Source organism: Opisthocomus hoazin, chromosome 2 (assembly GCF_030867145.1).
Source record: "Opisthocomus hoazin isolate bOpiHoa1 chromosome 2, bOpiHoa1.hap1, whole genome shotgun sequence".
In the NCBI taxonomy this organism is placed as follows: Eukaryota; Metazoa; Chordata; class Aves; order Opisthocomiformes; family Opisthocomidae; genus Opisthocomus; species Opisthocomus hoazin.
In genome coordinates, this window is record NC_134415.1 from 67,831,376 (window position 1) to 67,850,432 (window position 19,057).

The following is a 19,057-nucleotide window of genomic DNA, read 5'->3' on the forward strand; positions in this document are numbered from 1 at the left end:
CGAAGCTGGGCCGAAGCGGCGACGCTTTCTGCAAACGGAACCGGGTTCCTCAGCTGCAGCGAGGCAGAGTCTCCGGGGCTGACCCCTCCTTCGCCATCTGTGGGACGTACCTCTCGGGTCCCCAGCTCCCCAGGACCCCAGCAGCCCAGTACCGCAGCGTTCACAGCCGCCGGAGGTCCTGCGTCAACACGCTCGGGAGGCTTCTCTGTAACGCGCGTCGTCCGCCTTCTCGGAAACACCCGTCCAAGGCCCAGGCGCGGTACGGGAGCGTTCAGCAAACGCCCACCCGTTCCCGCGGCAGCTTTCTCCGCCGTCTCCTCGGTTCTCCCCGCCGAGGGCACAGGCTGCGCGCCCCGCCTCGCCCAGCTCCGGCCGGCCCGCCGCCCCTGGCAGCGCGCCGCCCGGCGGGCCGCACCACTGCGCATGCTCAGTGCCGGCGCCCGGGGCTGGCCCGGGAGCCGGTGCCCGCCAGCCCGCGGCCGCTGCCGGCTGGCGTGGCGGGGAGGTACCGCACCGCCCCGCACCGCGCCGGCCATCGCGGCCCTTCCCGATGGACAGCCGGGCGCCGGACGGCGCGGAGAGCGACCGGCCCCCGGGTGGGAGGCGGGGGGCGCCCCGCGTTTCTCCGCCGGTGACCGGGGGGCGGCTGCCGGGGGCGGGTCCGTCCCCGGGTGAGGAGCCCCGCCGTGCCGCGGGCCATGGGGGCGGGCTGCGGGGCGGCTGCCGTGCCGCCTTCACGGCGGGGTCTGCGCTGCTGCGTGAGGCAGAGCGGTAGCGCGGCTTCGGGGGTTCCCCGGCGCCGGGAGGGCAGAGGTCTTGTGCGGATTTTAACTTTCAAACCTGACTCGCAAACTGTGTTTCCCTCTATCATCCCTCATACTTTTTTCCCTTCCTTTTTCTTTTGATCTTTAAGAAGATGGAACGCCAGAAGCACCCGGTGAGGAGCCAAGAAGGCTCACCAGAGATCAGCTCTTTACGATGGCCGCGACGGCTTCTATAAACTTCAGTTCAATGATATGCTATTCAATCCTGGGACCCTTTTTCCCTGCGGAGGTAAGCACGCGGTTTAGCCAGCTGCTCTCTGGATTGTTTTTTGCATGTCTGGAGCATCCTGGGACCTTTATGGCTGACTGTAGGCTCCGAGTTAGACTTTTAATCCGTGGGAATTGGTAGTGATAGCCTGATGCCGGCTGGAATAGATTAGACTGTGTATAACGGTGACCTGGATCCTGTCCCCGGACTAATTTCGTCTTCCCTGTGGCTGCAGAGCAGACAGCGAACTAGTGATATGAGACAGAAGCTGAGATGGATTCTTGAGGATGTGAAATAGTTTTTTGCCTGTGTTGTATAGCGGTTTGGTAGTAGAGCTAAAATTAAAACTCTGCTCATGTCCTGACTTGCATTTCAGTGCCTTAGCCACTCAATAACTGTTTATTTATAACTACCTCTCTGTTAATTCATGCTAGGCCATCATTCCTGTGTTGAACTTCCTAACCTAGCAACTTGATGGAAAAAAAAAAAAAAAATCTCTGTTTATTTTTATTGGATACAGTGTTTAAATATAGGATGAAAAAAAATGGTTACGGTGCCTTTGCAGCAGAAGTTGGTTTCTCTCACCACCAAGTTGTTCCCAAGTATTAACAAAGAAATGTTAAGATTGCTTTTGCTCTAAATACTCCTACATACTGCTTGTGCCCAAGTAGTTGTATTTTGCCAGTTCGATAAGTCAGAAATTTGCCTGGTGCTTGTTACGGGGAGGCGTGATAGAGTGAAGATAACACATCTCTCTGTTCACTGCCCTCTCACCACGTGAGGGATCAAAGCTTTGTAGCTAGCTCCATTGCACGCCAGCTGAAGCCACCTGTATGAAGTCTGTTCACCTGTTCAGTAGTAGAGCAAACAGCACAGTGTTTCCAGTCACTGAGGAATGAACATTGCTTTTCCGTTGATTCAAGACAGCTTAAATAGAAGTGCAACATGCCTTTAAATTGCGGTTTACTTTATGAGCCCCTATTATCTTTGAGAATGGAAATTGCTTTGTAACTGCACTCATAGAGAATTAAAAAAAGAAGTTAAATGTACAAGACCTGAATGTTATTCACCTCAAGAATTTAGCTCCATCTTTACACAGCTGTGATCTTTTCTGCAGGCGGAAAAAAAAGGTGCCAGTAACACCATTGTTGGCCTGATTTTTGGATGCTTTGCTTTGGTCACTTTCTCGACTTCTTTGATCCTGGGAAATTATGTAAGTATAATTGAAGCTGTAACGTATTTCTGTGATGACACAGGCTGGTACACGAAGACAGTTCTTTAAGGCTGAGAAGTGATATGTCTCTTCAGTAGCTCTCCTGCAGCTTGTGGCTGCAGTAACTGGAGCCTGCCCAGTCAGTCTGAAGCTGATTGAAGTCTTGTCAATACAAGTTCTTGAGGGTAGCATAGGGTGGTGGACATGTAGCTGTTGTGTTTCTCTGGTTAACTGTTCTGTTCTCTTCAGAGTAATCTGCTGATCAGTTCTCCTTCCTCTTACCTCTTTTCCCTTATCCCCCATTTTATTTGTTGCACTTACTTGTATATTCTGTTTGCTTTTGGTGCTGTTATTAAGGTGTTTTGACTTCTGGGGTTTTTTTTTTCTTTAGTTAGCTATACCCCTTCTTTTCTGGTGCGTTGTCTTACTCTTAACATTTCCTCTTGTTATGACTCTCTGCTTCTTAACTTGGTTTGCCCTTCCACTTCATTATACAGTAATACGAGATAAATGTCTCCAGTTCTTGCAACTTCAGCTCTCGCACAGATTCAGGATTTTTCTCATGCTGGCGAAATTACGAATAAATTACAGAATCGTAGAATCATAGGTTGGAAAAGACCTCTAAGATCATCAAGTCCAACCATCCGCCCAACACCACCATTCCTACTAAACCATATCCTGAAGTGCCACATCTACAAGCTTTTTGAACACCTCCAGGGATGGGGACTCAGCCACCTCCCTGGGCAGACTGTTCCAATGACTGACCACTCTTTCAGTACAGAAATGTTTTCTAATATCCAGTCTAAACCTTCCCTGATGCAACTTGAGGCCATTGCTTCTCATCCTGTCGCTAGTTACTTGGGAGAAGAGACCAACACCTGCCTCACTACAGCCTCCTTTCAGCTAGCTGTAGAGATCAGTAAGGTCCCCCCACAGCCTTCTCTTCTCCAGACTAAACAGCCCCAGTTCCTTCAGTCGCTCCTTGTAAGAGTTGTTCCCGAGACCCCTCACCAGCCTCGTTGTGCTTCTTTGGACACACTCCAGCACCTCAATGTCCTACTTGTAGTGAGGGGCCCAAAACTGAACACAGTACTCGAGATGCGGCTTCACCAGTGCCAAGTACAGGGACACGATCACCTCCCTACTCCTGCTGGCCACACTATTCCTGACACAAGCCAGGATGCCGTTGGCCTTCTTGGCCACCTGGGCACACTGCTGGCTCGTGTTCAGCCGGCTGTCGATCAACACCCCAAGGTCCTTTTCCGCTGGGCAGCTTTCCAGCCACTCATCCCCAAGCCTGTAGTGTTGCATGGGGTTGTTGTGACCCAAGTGCAGGACCCGGGATTTGGCCTTGTTGAACCTTGGCCCATCGATCCAGCCAGTCCAGATCCCTCTGCAGACCGTTCCTACCCTCGAGCAGATCAACACTCCCACCCAACTTGGTGTCATCTGCGTGTATATTATATAACAGTTTGTTTGTTTAGATGCTGGAGCACCGCTGTCCATGCATTTTTGGCTAGGGCTTCTCAGGATCATACCCTAAGTTGGGGCTGCTGCACTTTCACAGTCTTCTCTTTCTTTGGCTGGGCAGTCTCTTTGCTGACCTCATGGTGACTGATTTTCCCTGATGGTGAGGTGGCTCATCCAGGTGTCACACACGTGCCGTTGGTAAGTCCAGTCCTGGTGTCTGCCGTGGCATTCAACTATGGCACAGCCCTCACCAAGTACTTTGCAGGGGAGAGAGAGAGCGAGCGCACCATCCTCGCTGCAGACAGGTAAAGTGACCACCAATAGAGGTGGACAGCCCAGCAATCAGAAACCCTGAGGGTTTCTGTGAAACTCTGCAAAATGTGGGCTTTAGTAATAATGGCTGAAACACAGAGACTTTGTCCAGGCCTGAGCGAGAAAAGAATCTGGAATACCTGTCGTCCTTGGGGGACAGCATGGCATTAGTTGAGATGTACTTTGTTCCGGGATTGAGTTAGCTTTACAGCATGCATGCCTCTTGTCATCCTTCACCCTAGTGATGGAGTCTGAACTGAGGAAAGGTGGAGTCCTGTTCCTGATAATGAATGGGGAAGCCTGAAGCTACTGTGCTTCCTATGCCAAAGCTTTGCGCTATTGAAGATAGTGGTAAATTTGCTTTAAAATCAGCTTCTGTTGACTCTTCTGAGTCATATACATAACAGGTATTGCTGACTTGGCATCACTGACAGTGCTGGAGGAGGGATGTATTGTCTCCTGTTTGTTTATAATGGGGAATAGTGCTGTGAACTGCTGCTGCTCTGCAGAAGCTGCAGAGCAGCACTGTGAAATAGTTAACTGCACCATTGTCTTACCGTTCTGAAAACTGGGTTAAGTCACTTAACCGTTTAGAATATTTTTAGGTTCAGTGTTGCATGAAGGCACACCAGCAGGAGCAGTGTCTCTGGATCTTCTAGTTACATATGCTATAAAATGCCCATAATGTTTTCATTTCTTAACAGTAACTTTGAAAGATTTTTGATCTAGGCTTGAAATAATAACATGAAAATGGTATGTAATTTACAGCTTACACGTATTGGAGCAAAATTCATGTTTGTGGCAGGGATGTTTGTTTCGGGATGTGTGACCATTCTGTTTGGGTGAGTAATTTTTGTTGGTTGATTTCGTTGTATTTGTCTTCTAATCATTTTCACCCATATGGAAAGATGGCCACAAAACAGAACTGGAAACTCTTGGGCATCTTTCGGGTGTTGGTTACGTCACCTAACTTTTTGCATCTTTACTTTTTATCTATCCCTTGCAAAGCAGAACGAACGCTTCTCCCATTTAGTAGTTTCAGAGCCTGTTTAGTACTTTGAAAGCAAAGGAGGAAGGTTCTACATATTTAAATAACTACCTCAGCTGATGAACAGCAAGAAGTCTGTCAAAGTGCAGCAAAAGGGAACTATTTATGCCTAATGTTTTAATTATTATTTTCTTAAAAATACAGAGTAGAAATGAGAAGCTTTGCCTGGCAGGCAGAGAAGCTAAGCCACTCCTTTTAGCAAAATAAAAGTTTTATTAATAATGAAGGAAGCTCTTATTAGGTAGTTGTAACTCATTTCATCAGACTCCTTACACAGTTGCTTGGGAAAGCTGTGAAATACAACAGAAGATGGCATTGGAGTTTTTCACAAGTTAGGTTTTTTGTGTTCTTTTCACCACCAAAGAAAGGGGAAGAGGAGAAAGCTGCCAGAAATAGTTTGGTAGAGTTTGAATTACTTCCCCTGTGTGATTCAAAAAGATGTGGCAATAGAAGGCATTGAGTGTCTTATAACTGTGTGCTTTAATGAGTAAGAAGTGATGCTCCAGGGCCTTTAGTAGATGGCTTGTTGCATCCTGAGAGATCTCCATTTACTATTTGGGTTTGTTTTTTTTTTCAGAATGCTGGACAAGGTGCCAAGTGGACCAATGTTCATTGGTTTGTGCTTTTTAGTAAGAGCAATGGATGCAGCAGGTTTTGCAGCAGCGATGACAGCATCATTTTCAATCCTTGCAAAGGCATTTCCCAATAATATAGCTACTGTCCTGGTAAGTGCAAAAACCAGTGTTACAGCTAAATGCCTGCATTATGATAAATTACCAGTAGATAGCCTAAAACCAGGAGGAAAAAATGTGCTGTCTCCTATGCATGCATGTTTGAAATCTTCACATAGTGTTTGTTTGTAACCTGGAATCACAATCCTAGAGCAAGTTTACACCTTAGCATAACTTCAGTTAGATATAAATTAAGCAGTATGTGTTAGTTGCTTGTGCTTTGAAGAGAGCCGAGTTTTGATGGCAGTAGTTATCTCTTCAGTTAAATCAGACTATTCAAATACTATTGCAACTTTTAATGACCTCTACATGGATGGTAAGAATCCATGTGCATTGATGCAAAGAATTTGATTAATTCAAATAGTGTTGATTGAAATGACTGAAAGATGCAAAACTGGAAACAATTTGGTTTATTTTTTCTAATCTATTGATGAAAATGTTGTTTGAGAAGAGGAGAGCTAGAACTTCTTGAAGTCTGGAGGGCACTATTTCTGGTCATCAATGATTTATTTCAACCAGAGATATTACCCTTATTTAGTTGGTTTTTATGGTGTTAGGAAAAAAGAAGTTTTGTGTTATTAAAATGCTGGTTTTTCTTTTTCAGTAAATTCTGGTTTCAGGTCAAATATAGACTGACAGAAATAACTGGGTTAAATTTTAATGAGTGAACAAATGTTAAGAACATCCTTCGGAACATTTAATAGAATTGGATAAATTGATGCTTTTATTAATATTGTAGTTAAGCTGTATACTTCTGTAAATAAATGACTAGGAAAAAAACCTACATACTGTATGAGCAGTGAGGAGCTGTCAATTTCTTTGGAAAGCAGGCTATACACTGTAATCATGTTTTGGATTTATTCAGTCAATAAGGTTAAGGTTTCCTGTTTGTAAATTTTTAAAATGTAATTTAAACAGGTAGGTAGAGTAACCTTGACTTAAAGGGACTTAGTTATCTATCTTATAATAAGTCTTAAATGAAATTCTGTGTTGGCAGCATGATAAACATGACACATAGCTGAAAACGATATGCGGTGATGAAGGTCACCTCAAGACCACAATCAGAAATGCTACACAGCTATGGCTTGGTAGCTGCCTTCATTTAAAATCTGGAAAGGGTGCTGTCAGAAGACAGATCGCTTTTAAATATTGGTCTGTTTGCCATGCTATATACTCTAATATCTTGTCCTGCATGAGAATAAAAGCTTTTCAAATTCGTTTGTGTTGACTTACTGTCCTTAAATGGACGTGATGGAGAGTTCTTGTTACTACAAGCTCTGCTCGTGGTGGTGGCAGAGGCAGGAGGCAGAAGGAAGAGCTGATCAGTTGAAGCAAGGTGCATCCCGTGGTAAAATCATAAAGCCTGAAGGAATGGATGAGGGATTTTCAGCCTTGCTTTTCATTACCCTTGTTGATAGTGCTAAATACCAAAAAACACTTTTCCTCTCCTTACCCTTTTGGTACCGGTTTTCAGCCCACCTTGCTGCTACTAGCCGTTATCCCCCTTGGTGATGCCGTGCCTTTTCCTTTTCACTAGCCTGACTACGTTGTACTGCTCCTCAGAAAAATGGATTGCTTTTATTGTTGCACTGGAGTTTCTCAGCATACTGACTTTTTTTTTTTTTTGCTTGCTTTCCTTTTCATCCTTTAGGGCAGCCTTGAAATTTTTACAGGACTTGGACTGGTGCTGGGCCCGCCTGTAGGTGGTTTTTTGTACCAATCGTTTGGTTACAAGGTCCCTTTCATTACACTGGGATGCGTAGTGTTGGTCTTGGTGCCTGTGAATATGTGCATATTACCAAAATACGGTAAGCACCCTTCTTCCTGGCCTCTTCACTCACCTTAATTTCTCATATATATAACTGTGTTTTAGAAAAATATCAGTTTCTGTAGTCTGATCCAACTCAGTGGGCAAAGCTCCAGCTCAATTAACTTGTGATCTTGATCAGGCCCATGTTTTAATACAATCTAAAATTAATCCGTGCAGATGGCCTGGACTGAATCCAACACCTCATGCCCATTTCTGCAAACACCCAGAACTCTATGTGGAAGTGAAAAGAAATAAATTTTTGTTTCCTTTTGTCTCTTTAGCTTCAGGGCTTCTAAAGGATCAGTTGTGTCTGCTTGGTATCAGCTTGTCATGGCAGCTAGCTAAAGAAAAGCTGAAGATAGGTTTTGCCTAAAACAAGAGAGCTTGACATGTTTGAGGGATCAATAGTGGAGGAAAAAAACCCAAATTATAGGGAGAACAAAATAAGTTTATTTGTACTGAATGATTCAAGAGCTGATTAACATGAAATAATATTAAAATTCATGAACGAGGGGTTTAACTGAAGTGCTGGAGGTAATATAAATTTTGTTAAATTTTAGATGCTCCTGCTAGGACAGAAAGTTAACTTAAAGACAAGTCTTCACACAAGATTGTGATTGCAAGGTTACAGTTCTGTTAGTCTTTTCTAGAAAAAAATAGCAACTTTAAAATACAATGGCCTTTTTTTCATTTTTTTTCCTATAAATATGAAGACATTGGGGAACGACTTAATATATATTGGCTTTTAGAAGAAACTTACAGTGGTTAACCATGTGCTGCTACTGTTGGCTTCCCCCCGACCTCCCCGAGCTCTGAAATTGTATGGAATCATGATATTGCTGGCCAATTTGAAACTACATTAAATGTTAGCTCTGAGCTGGTGGATGCTAATGAATGATCTTTAGTTCTGTGCGTACTTTGAGACCACATTCAACTATTAAAGCACCATCAGCATCGGGAAGGGAGTGTGACTTAGAAATGACACCAAAGCGGGACAACTGAAAGAAGCTTCCTATCTGGAGTACAAATTGAACATGTAGGAGACCCAAATGACTAGTTGCTTAAAAACAGATCTCAACTGATAAATAGCAACCTTTTTATTTTGCTTTGAAATCATGTTTCTCTGATTGGATATGAATGGTCCATGCACGCGTGCATGTGTTTATTTTAAGTTGAGATATATCCATGAGATTTTTGTTGTATAAGGGCTAGCAGAGAAGTAACTATATTTTCACATAATTGGGAATAGTACATGTTTTTGTTCTTCTCAGGTTGGAGATTTGCAGTGTTGGAATCTAAATTGTGTACTTTTATTCACCTGTCAAATGTGGGTTTATAATACAAAAAGTAGTATGGTGCGTAATAGTCTACTATTGACTTTCATTTGTTAGATAACGAGTATTAGGACTAGAAAAAGGGAAATAGTAATTTCTTTTCTGAAGAAGATCAATCATGAGCTTATGCTGCTGAAAATAATGCAATTTTCCCCCCCTTTTCTCTTGAAACAGATTCGCTCCCTAGCAAGGACTCCTTTTGGAAGCTCATTCTTCTGCCGAAAGTCTTGCTTCTCTGTCTTACTATATTTTCTCTAAGTGCGTGCTTGGGCTTTTTGGATCCCACAATGTCTCTATTTATCCTAAAGAAGGTAAGTCCTGCTAACGTGCAGGGAAGTCTGGACTTGCTAAATAGTAAGTAACTGGTTATAAATGTGGTTTAAATATCCCAAACAAAATTGAGCCTTATGCAACTACACTGCTTTAATTAACTCTTAATAATTCGATTTCCACAGTTTACACCATCTGTTGCTGCTGGGTCTCGATAGCTTTGAGAATGAGGAAATGTAGGGCCTTTAAAACACATGCTTTTTCCACTGAATTTGCTTTCAGCTGCAGTGTACCTTCTCTGAACAGGGCATAGCAGCTGGTTTTGTGAACTAGGGACTTCTTCCTCCTTTCTGAAAGCAAATTCTGTAAAATTGCAGCTGTCACAGCATTATACCTCTTGATGTGGATATTTGGTTTTGGGGACATGATGTCACAGCCCTGTGTTCTTTTACAACAATGCCAAAATTAAACTGATTTCAACTATGTAGCCTGCCAGCTGACTTCTTCACTTACTTGTTAAAAAGGCAAATGCTTTTTACTTATTTATTTTTATTATTTTAATATTTGTTTCCTACTTAATTGTATTTATTTATTTATTTTCCCCATGGTGTTTATGGTAATGAATTTGAAGTAAGTAGTTTATGATTCTGTTCCTGTGTGAAATTAAACAGTGCTTTTTGAGTGATTTATTTATTAATTGTTTTCCAAGGAATAGCATTTCACAGGTTGTAGTGCTTCTACTTTTCTTCTGTCTAGTCCAGCATTTAGAGCACTCATCCAGGGTGGAGGAGACTTGGTGCTAACATCTTCCATTAGTGAAGATGTGAATGTATGTCTTCCACCACCCTGGAGGGATCTGTGATTATCCCACTGTAGAGTACTGCACGCTGGTGTGGCTCTTCTGCTTTGCCTCTGCTGTGTGCTAACAGCTACTTGCTGTGAAAGGGCTGTAGCCTACTTGGCAAGGTGTTCTAACCACTAAATTAGAGTTATTATGGTGTGCTTGCAATATGGCAAAAAAGAGTGAATGTTTATGTAGCCCATGCCTCATGAAACATCTTGGAATTCCTTCTAACTGGTCATTAAAGCACTCATTTGAGACACTAGTACACTTTTGGTTCATTACACGTTTTATTTCAATACAGAAATGTGACTCTGCATTAGGAAAATGTAGACCTCAGGGTGTTAGCAAAAAGCCTCTTACTCATTCTTATGAAAGTCCTCCTTTGGTTGAAAAGCCGGAGCTGTGTTTTATAGCGCTGCTTACTTTTGAGATGCACTGATTAGCAGTGGAGGACTGCAGTGGAGGACTGCAGTATTTATGCTTTTCTAAGTGAAAATAAAACTGGATTGGAGAGGTAAAGACTGAATCCACCTAATTTTCAGTGTCTGAAGTGTCTGTTTCAAATGTGCCAGATATTAATGTTAGAATTCAGTGTGCTGGTATACGGACTTAGCATAGTGTTCCTTCTGAAATTATTTAGGCTTTGTCTGATTACAGTTGTGTCAGGTGTTGTCACTACATGCCTAGAAATATAAGTGAAGGAAACTGGAGCTCTGCTGATGACTTCGAATACTTGAAAAACCTCTGCATAGTGTCAGTAAAATACTTAAAATCATGCGTTTCAGTGTTTTGACCTGAAATGTGTTTCTTGGATTGTCCTTTAATGAATGTAGCATATGTGGTTTGTTGTATTGGGGGTTTTTTTGTTTTATTTGTCTTCCTTCCCATAGTTCAAACTCCCAGCTGGTTACGTGGGCTTGGTATTCCTCAGTTTGGCTCTCTCGTATTCCCTGTCTTCTCCCCTTCTTGGACTCCTAAGTGACAAACTGCCAGTGAGTACTATCTTGCTGTTTGTGCAGGGTTGGTAAAGCACTCTGTGCACTTAGTTGAGACTGGATGACTTCTTATATTGAAGTGATGGATGTAGGCCTGGTCCTCTAAAAGGATCTGTCTCCCAGGACCTTGCAAGTGCAAGGTGTCACTGCCAAATTGAAGGTCTCTTTTGCAAGGTCCAGGTAATGTCTGACATGCTTTACTATTTTGGGCAAGTATCCTGTAGTTGAAACAATTTGAGCTTTTCCAGTGGACTAAGCACAATCTAGTTCCAGCCAATATGGAATGGAGAGTAGGAAAACATGTCCCAGTTATGTCCACAACTAGTTTAAGCAGCTTTTGAGAAAAAGGAGTAAAGAGGTTCTGGTTCGCTCTATTGACTTTGTTTCTTAAAAAGTGTAATATCCAAATTCGATCAGCACACTGACTGACTATGGTTCTCTAGCTCTGAACTGCACCATAGAAAGAGACTTTGACAGTGATACACCTAAAACTGCCTGGTTGACAGCCACTGCTGATTGACCAAGGAAGCCTACACTTTGAATGCTGTGCGTGAAGGACAGTGGCAGTTTTCTGACACTGCTTCTTTCCTGACACAAACTAATAATGGCCTTTGTACATGAGAATTACATGCAATGCTACGTGATATTTCTTATGGTAAGGAAGAGTAAGACCTAAAATACTTTGTTAGCAGAGAAGCGCCACGACTTGGCATCCTGAAGAAATCTGTGTATTAAGCAGCTGCTGCCAGTGATTGCATTGGTGGTGAGGAAACACAAATTCAGTGTTTCTTCCTAGTGTTCAGAACTGGCAGAGAAATTGTGAATTCCCAGTCTGTGTGTAATGATGGTCTCTACAGGAGCCATACATTTCAGGAGATGAAGATTTAGAAGAGGGGTATTAAGAAAGACGAAATAGTTCACAGCTGTAAATTACATACAGCTTCCATTTCTTTCACAGTACCTCAGGAAGTGGCTGCTGGTATCTGGAGGCTTGATGACAGCAGTGTGCTTTTTCATGTTAGGACCTGCTCCTGTACTGCACATTGACGGGTATAGAACTGCCTCTTCTTGAACCTGTCCCCTTATGTGATAGTTTTGTGATAGCAGTCATGACCATAGTCATGTGTCCACAAGTCTAAAATTAGCACCTCTGACCATGAAACAGGTTTTTTTCTAACTTCTAATGTGAGCCTATGAATGTAAAGCAGTGGAAGCATCTGAAAATGGAGATATTACAGCTTTGTAGAATAGATCCTTTTCTTTTGCTTTTTACTGTTACTGTGTTTGCTAATGTTTGTGTGGTGGGAAGAATGCTGCTTTTTCGTTTCCTTTCCTCCCAGTCCTGTGGGATTTCCAGTGCAGCAAAAAAAAGTTCTCTTATTTTTCAATTTTCTCTATTTCACTGGTATTTCTTAAATATGGGTTTTATTTACATGGCTGTGCAGCAATATTGATTTTTCTTCCTCTGTATATAGCTTACTGAGGAAAATGCCAGATTACAGCTTTGTTTTCAGCTACCTAAGTAAAGACAATGTCTGTTGCACCAGAACACTGCATTGCCGTGTCTGTCAAGTTAATTCACAGCAGAACTCTGCTGCGTTCACAAAACAGCTGTACACTCCTCTTGTCCTAGATTATGTACTCTGTTACAGATGATGATAGGCTTGCCAATGTGCAGAATTAGTCAACTCCTTCATCCTAGATGTCTAATTTTTAAAGAAGATTGTACGTTTGAAACTGGTAAGACCACACGTTTGAGGTGCGAGAAAGGAATCAGTATAATTTTCAACATTCTTTTCTTTAGCTAACTCTATTTGGTTATAATGTATTGGGCTACAAAATTTTAGCTGCAAAATCCTTCACTTGTGCAACAAAACAACTCTGGAGCTTGGACATACGTATTGCTGAGTTAAGCTTGTCTGTGTAGCTCTTTTCTATCTGCTTCTCTTAAAATGAACTGCATTTGATAAAGAAATATTTAATTCGAGCACAGAATTTTCAAATTCTTTTACAAAGTTGTTTTTAAGCATAGAACTGTATTTTTCAAGTCCTCGTGTTCACTTAAAGTGGAGTTCTTTCTGGCTTCAAGAAACCTAGTTTTCTGGTCAGGCATGGAGAGCTGATACAACAGCCTTCAGTCATATGGGGTCCTTACTTCAAAAGAGTCTTCAGCAGCTAACTTCTTTTAAATGCCTCTTTTTCAGTCAGCTGTGGATGTTTGTGTTAGTGCTGGTTTTGGTTGGCTTTTCCATTGGCATGAGTGCTATCCCAGTGTTTCCAGAGGTACTGCACTGTGCATAGTAAGTAATTTGGTCCAGCATCTTTCATGTTACTAACAGTAGGAAACTGCAACTAATTTTCAGGGGTGAATGTGAAGTGGGGTTTTAGTGTGGCTTTTTTCCCCCTTTTTGAGACAAAGGCAGTGAGTAACACTTAAATGCTTCCACTACTCTTCCATCTCAGTTTTTTCTGACTGAGCACCCTAGTCATTATACTCCAAATGTGATTTTGAAAATGTGTGCCTCAATACTGTGAACACATCTAAGTCCATCAGACTTTGGGTCTTGTAGCAGTTTTCCATGGATTTTCAGACTGCATCGACTTTAACAGCTGCACTTATAGGGATCATACGTGCTCAAAGTACAACATCTGTGATGTGGCTTGACAGTGATGACCTAGAAGGGTCTTGATTTACTCTTACTGATATGTTCCTCTTGGAACAAGGTCTTTCCTGCTTAAAAGCCACCTGTCACTGTTTTACACTTGCCGTATGAAACATGGGGAATGAGCGATGGTTTGATGTTAGGAATCTCACTCGGAAGACATTAGAGATGAGGAGTAGCCCTGCAATCCTCCAGAGAGGCAGCCAAGAAGAAAGTACCAGGTAAACAGAAATTATTCCACTGTATGCTTCTGCTTGTGAACTATTTATGTTGTGTGTAAATTAAAAGGAGGGAAAAAGCCTCTCTATAGGGGAAGGCTATAGACTGAGACACAATAATGTGTTGTACTGCTCTAACTGGTCTGTCTTTCTGCAGTGAGAGTGGATTTGAGGAAGGTCTGGGTCTGCTGGGACTGGTGTCTGGGCTCTTCAATGCCATGTGGTCCCTTGGGTAGGTATACCGTCACGTTATTGTAAGCTGTGAGCATTCGGTTGTTCTACGCTATTGCCACACGAAAGCGTGCTGCGTTACAACCAGAAGTCTTGCGTTGCAGTCATTGTGTTGACCTTGACTCAGACGATTCTTGCTAAACAGGTGCCTGGTGGACATGTTAAAACAAAGCTTTTTACCCAACAAAGTGAATGGACTCTGAACTTGTCTTCCTTGAAATTGGAAGTGTTGCCCTGCATATCAAAGAGCTGCAGTGATAGAGTGGATGTTAGCTTGCGCTTTGTGTGGTCATTTTTGTTGTCACTGAAATATTTAATACTTAATACAGAGAGAGGTGGACCCTAATTTTTTTACAAAGCCAAGTCCACCCACATGGAGTAAGCTGGAAGGTATCTGCTCTTCACTAATACTGTTCTCCCTTTTTAATTTTCCAATTTCCTCCTTTTATCTGTGACAGTTTAGGGTAGAATTTTCTCTTCTCTTTCAGTCACAGCCATTATTTAAGGTCTGTGTTTGCATAGCTTAGCAGAGTGTGTCTGTGTTTATTACCTGGTGGTTGTCACAGAAATGAGTGAAAGGTGCTACTGGCCAAGTAACCCTTCGGAGTTGTCATTCAGTGGGAAGTGACAGAGCCCCCCTGTTGACAGCCACTTCCAGGATTATTTTATCTGTCTTTGTAGTCCGCTGTGGCTGCAGGTGGGTTTCAGTGGTACAAATTTTGTACTGTTTTTTCCAAGCTAATTGAAGTTCTGTCTGTCCTATTTATTTGGTGTGGGGTTCAGTACAGATACAGGTAGTACGAAGTTACCAAACTCCAGTTTTATGCTGTTATCAAACCTGGTTTTTTAAGCAAGCTTCAAGGAAGTTTTTCCATTTTTATATAGTTTTGACCCTTTCTGTAGTGAGACACCATATCATGTAAGGCCTTTCATAAATTGACAGCAGCTGCATAACCTTTCACAGCATTTTTAGACAGGCTTGAAGGTGCAGGGCAGTTACATACAACTCAACCTTGCAGTGACCGCGTCTGTCACAACGTGCCTCACTACCTGCCTATGTCCATCACTCTTTTGTCTTGAAGTTTGGAAGGTTTACAGTTTGAGGGAGGAGAATTGGAATTTCTTTTATGATAGAATTGATTGGTGTAGATGCCCTGTTAGTCCTTAATGGGGCCTCTAAGGCATTCCAGATACAGAAAAGAGTGCATTCAGCTTTCCGATGTAGGTGCTATTTCCAGATGAGAAGGTAACTAGACAGGTTTATTGGGGCCATGGCAAACAAGGAATTAATACTTATTGTGGATTATAGGGAAGTTAGGTCTGTGATAGATGATCTCTTTGTTGACAAAGGAGAAAGAATGGAAGGAGGCTGCAAAACACAATAAAAAAGTTCTCTGAGAATTTGATATGTTTTTTGTTTGGGATGCCAGTGCCTCATTTTATTTTGTTGCAGGGCATTTGCAGGTCCTACTCTGGGAGGGTTTCTAAATGAAAAACTGGGTTTTGAATGGGCTTCAGCCATCCTAGGAGGATGGGCACTGTTAAGTGTAAGTAATTACAAGTTTTTTGCTTTTTGTATCCATTGCAATTATGAGCTATTGCATAACATTATTATTATTACAATTGTAACTGACTGTTTCCTCAAAGGGTCTTGCAGCTGGAATATTCTATATCACTGAGGCAACAAGGAGAAGGTATGCTGAGATATTTATTCCTTTTTTTACTTGCAGCCATGTAAAGCAAACCTTTGAAAGCAGTGCTTCCATTTTTTCTTCTTCACTGACCTGATAATGAATGACAAGATGAGCAGTAAAAAATTGCTTAAATACTTTGTCTGTCTGCTTTCCTAAATCCTACTGACCTAAACAGAGACCTAAACCAGGCAATGCCTGTTCTATACAAACAGCAGCACTGTGGCATTAAAGAGCAGACCCTACTGATTGTTCCTCCAGGAGGGTGTCTGTGAGCTGCATTTGGCTGGATGATTGCATTCGGAGAGTGGAGGTCAACGGCTCAATATCCAGATGGAGATCAGTGACGAGTGGTGTCCCTCGGGGGTCCATATGGGAACTAGTTCTGTTTAATATCTTTACCAACAATGTAGACAGTAGGATTGAGTGCACCCTCAGCAAATTTGCAGATGACAGCAAGCCAAGTGGTGCAGTTGATGCACCTGAGGGACAGGATGCCATCCAGAGGGACCTGGACAAGCTTGAGAAGTGGGCCCATGTGAACTTCACGAGATTCAACAGGGCCAAGTGCAAGGTCCTGCACCTGCAACCCCGGTATTAATACTGGCTGGGGGATGAAGGGGTTGATAGCAGCCCTGCCGAGAAGGATTTGGGCATACTGGTGGATGAAAAGTTGGATGTGAGACAACAATGTGCATTTGCAGCCCAGAAGGCCAACCATATCTTGGGGTGCACTGAGAGAGGGGTGGCCAGCAGGTCGAGGGAGATGATTCTACCCCTCTACTCCACTCTGGTGAGACCTAACCTGGAGTCCTGCATCCAGCTCTGGAGCCCTCAGCACAGGACAGGCATGGACCTGTTGGAGCGGAGTAAAAGGAGGCCACAAAAATGAACGGAGGGCCTGTGAGGAAAGGCTGAGGGACTTGGGGCTGTTCAGCCTGGAGAAGAGAAGGCTGCGGGAACACCTTATAGCAGCCTTCCAGTACTTAAAGGGGGCTTATAAGAAGTATGGGGACAAACTATTTGGCACAGCCTGTTGCGATAGTACAAGGGAGGTGTGGTAGATACACCAGAAGGCTGTGCTGCCATTCAGCGTGACCTGGATAGGCTGGAAAGCTGGGCAGAGAGGAACCTGATGAGGTTCAACAAGGGCAAGTGCAGGGTCCTGCACCTGGGGAGGAACAACCTCATGCACCAGTACAGGCTTGGGGTGGACCTGCTGGAGAGCAGCTCTGTGGAGAGGGACCTGGGTGTCCTGGTGGACTACAGGTTAACCATGAGCCAGCAGTGTGCCCTGGCTGCCAAGAAAGCCAATGGGATCCTGGGGTGCATCAAGAAGAGTGTGGCCAGCAGGACAAGGGAGGTTCTCCTTCCCCTCTACACTGCCCTGGTGAGGCCTCATCTGGAGTACTGTGTCCAGTTCTGGGCTCCCCAGTTCAAGAAAGATGAAGAGCTACTGGAGAGAGTCCAGCGGAGGGCTACAAGGATGGTGAGGGGACTGGAGCATCTCCCCTACGAGGAGAGGTTGAGGGAACTGGGCTTGTTCAGCCTGAAGAAGAGAAGGCTGCGAGGGGACCTTATAAATGCCTACAAATATCTGAAGGGTGGGTGTCAGGAGGATGGGGCCAAGCTCTTTTCAGTGGTGCCCAGTGACAGGACAAGGGGCAATGGGCACAAACTGAGGCACAGGAAGTTCCGTCTGAACATGAGGAAGAACTTCTTCCCTCTGAGGGTGACGGAGCACTGGAACAGGCTGCCCAGGGAGGTTGTGGAGTCTCCTTCTCTGGAGATATTCAAGACCCGCCTGGACAAGGTCCTGTGCAGCCTGCTGTAGGTGACCCTGCTTCGGCAGGGGGGTTGGACTAGATGACCCACAGAGGTCCCTTCCAACCCCTACTATTCTGTGATATATTCTGTGATAAGGGGTAATGGTTTTAAACTAAAAGAGGGTACATTTAGACTGGATATGAGGAAGAGATTTTTTTACGATGACAGTGGTGCAACACTGGACCAGGTTGCCCAAAGAGGTGGGAGATGCCCCGTCCCTGGAAACGTTCAAGGCCAGGTGGGACGGGGCTCTGAACAACCTGATCTAGTGGTGGATGTCCCTGCTCATTGCAGGGGGGTTGGACTAGATGACCTTTAAAGGTCCCTTCCAACCCAAACCATTCTGTGGTTCTGTGAAATGATAGGTGTGAAAGCAATAGTACATGGTTTTGTGCAGTAGTGGGGAACCAAATCCAGTGATCCACTTAGCTCTTTCCATGTAATGTGTGGCATTTTTGCTGTAATGTTGGTATTGCATAGAATTGTCTAGAGAATATTAAACCTGTTTCTTCTCTCCTGTTCTTTTCCTTATGTAAACAGTTCCAGTTCCAGCCTGCAAAATCCCCCTGGTAATAGTGAAGAAAGAACTCATCTCATGGGTGGTGAAACATAGCAGACATACTTTCAATTCTCTGTTTACTATTGTGGTTTAACCTAGCGTTGAGATGAGTGGACTTAACAGTGTTTCATTATTCTGGAGCTGGGATACATGATCTCTTAGTGAAAAACCGTTTGTGATTTAGTTGTAGCTGCGTTACTGTTTTGAAACACTAAACACTGACTGCCTTTCTTTTGGAATTCCTTGTGTGGATTGGCTGAAGTGATGAGTAATCTTCAGATGATAGCCTGTTTAATTGTGTTCCACATACAGTGCACCACTGTGTGTGGAGATGTGTTTTCAAATGTCTGGTTCTATAAATGAGCCTGCGGTGCATTATCCTTGGGTAAAGCTACTATTATGCTATCATGATTTTCTGTATTGTTTTCAAGAAAGTTCATCATTTTGTAGTACTTTGATAACATAATATGTTGAAACGGAATTTGAAATAACAAAGCATTAAGCACAATATTGTTTCCAATAATGCAACTTTTTTTCCTAAGTTTTGTGAATTTTCTTGGACAACAAGAGTCTAAAAGACTTTATGTCTACCAGTACTTGTATTATCTTGAAAGTGCCTGAAGATGGGAGGCAAAGATAATGAAGAGAAGACTAAACGTCTCTATACAGAACTAACTGATATTCAGTCCTGGAGGAGTCTTGGCATCATGTGTGTATGTTTGTATTATATTAGAAGACTCAGCTTGGTGTGTGTGAGATCTATTTTACTAATAAATGCCACCTGGAATGTTTGTACTAATTGCCCCTGC

General features: G+C 43.3%; 1 protein-coding gene across 2 annotated transcripts; it reads left to right on the forward strand.

Annotated features, from left to right (window-relative positions):
* The first annotated feature begins 472 nt into the window (after positions 1–472).
* SLC18B1 (solute carrier family 18 member B1) lies at positions 473–19,026 on the forward strand. 2 transcript variants are annotated; one of them, XM_075414040.1, is made up of 14 exons: positions 473–596; positions 914–1,053; positions 2,150–2,245; positions 4,796–4,869; positions 5,653–5,800; positions 7,458–7,614; positions 9,125–9,261; positions 10,955–11,056; positions 12,018–12,109; positions 13,264–13,359; positions 14,098–14,172; positions 15,625–15,718; positions 15,819–15,865; positions 18,230–19,025. In XM_075414040.1, the coding sequence occupies exons 1-14, from the start codon at positions 551–553 to the stop codon at positions 18,300–18,302; spliced, it is 1,377 nt and encodes a 458-aa protein (XP_075270155.1). In that variant the 5' UTR covers positions 473–550; the 3' UTR covers positions 18,303–19,025. The 2 variants fall into 2 exon arrangements, with proteins under 2 accessions (XP_075270155.1, XP_075270156.1); XM_075414041.1 differs by lacking the exon at positions 13,264–13,359 and having other exon boundaries at positions 18,230–19,026.
* Positions 19,027–19,057: the final 31 nt, after the last annotated feature.

Bases quoted from the DNA above. Each gene is read 5' to 3' on its own strand.
- SLC18B1 (XM_075414040.1), top strand. From the start codon at position 551: ATGGACAGCCGGGCGCCGGACGGCGCGGAGAGCGACCGGCCCCCGG. The intron at 5,801-7,457 runs GTAAGTGCAAAA...TTCATCCTTTAG, and splicing joins ATAATATAGCTACTGTCCTG to GGCAGCCTTGAAATTTTTAC. The intron at 13,360-14,097 runs GTAAGTAATTTG...GTCTTTCTGCAG, and splicing joins GAGGTACTGCACTGTGCATA to TGAGAGTGGATTTGAGGAAG.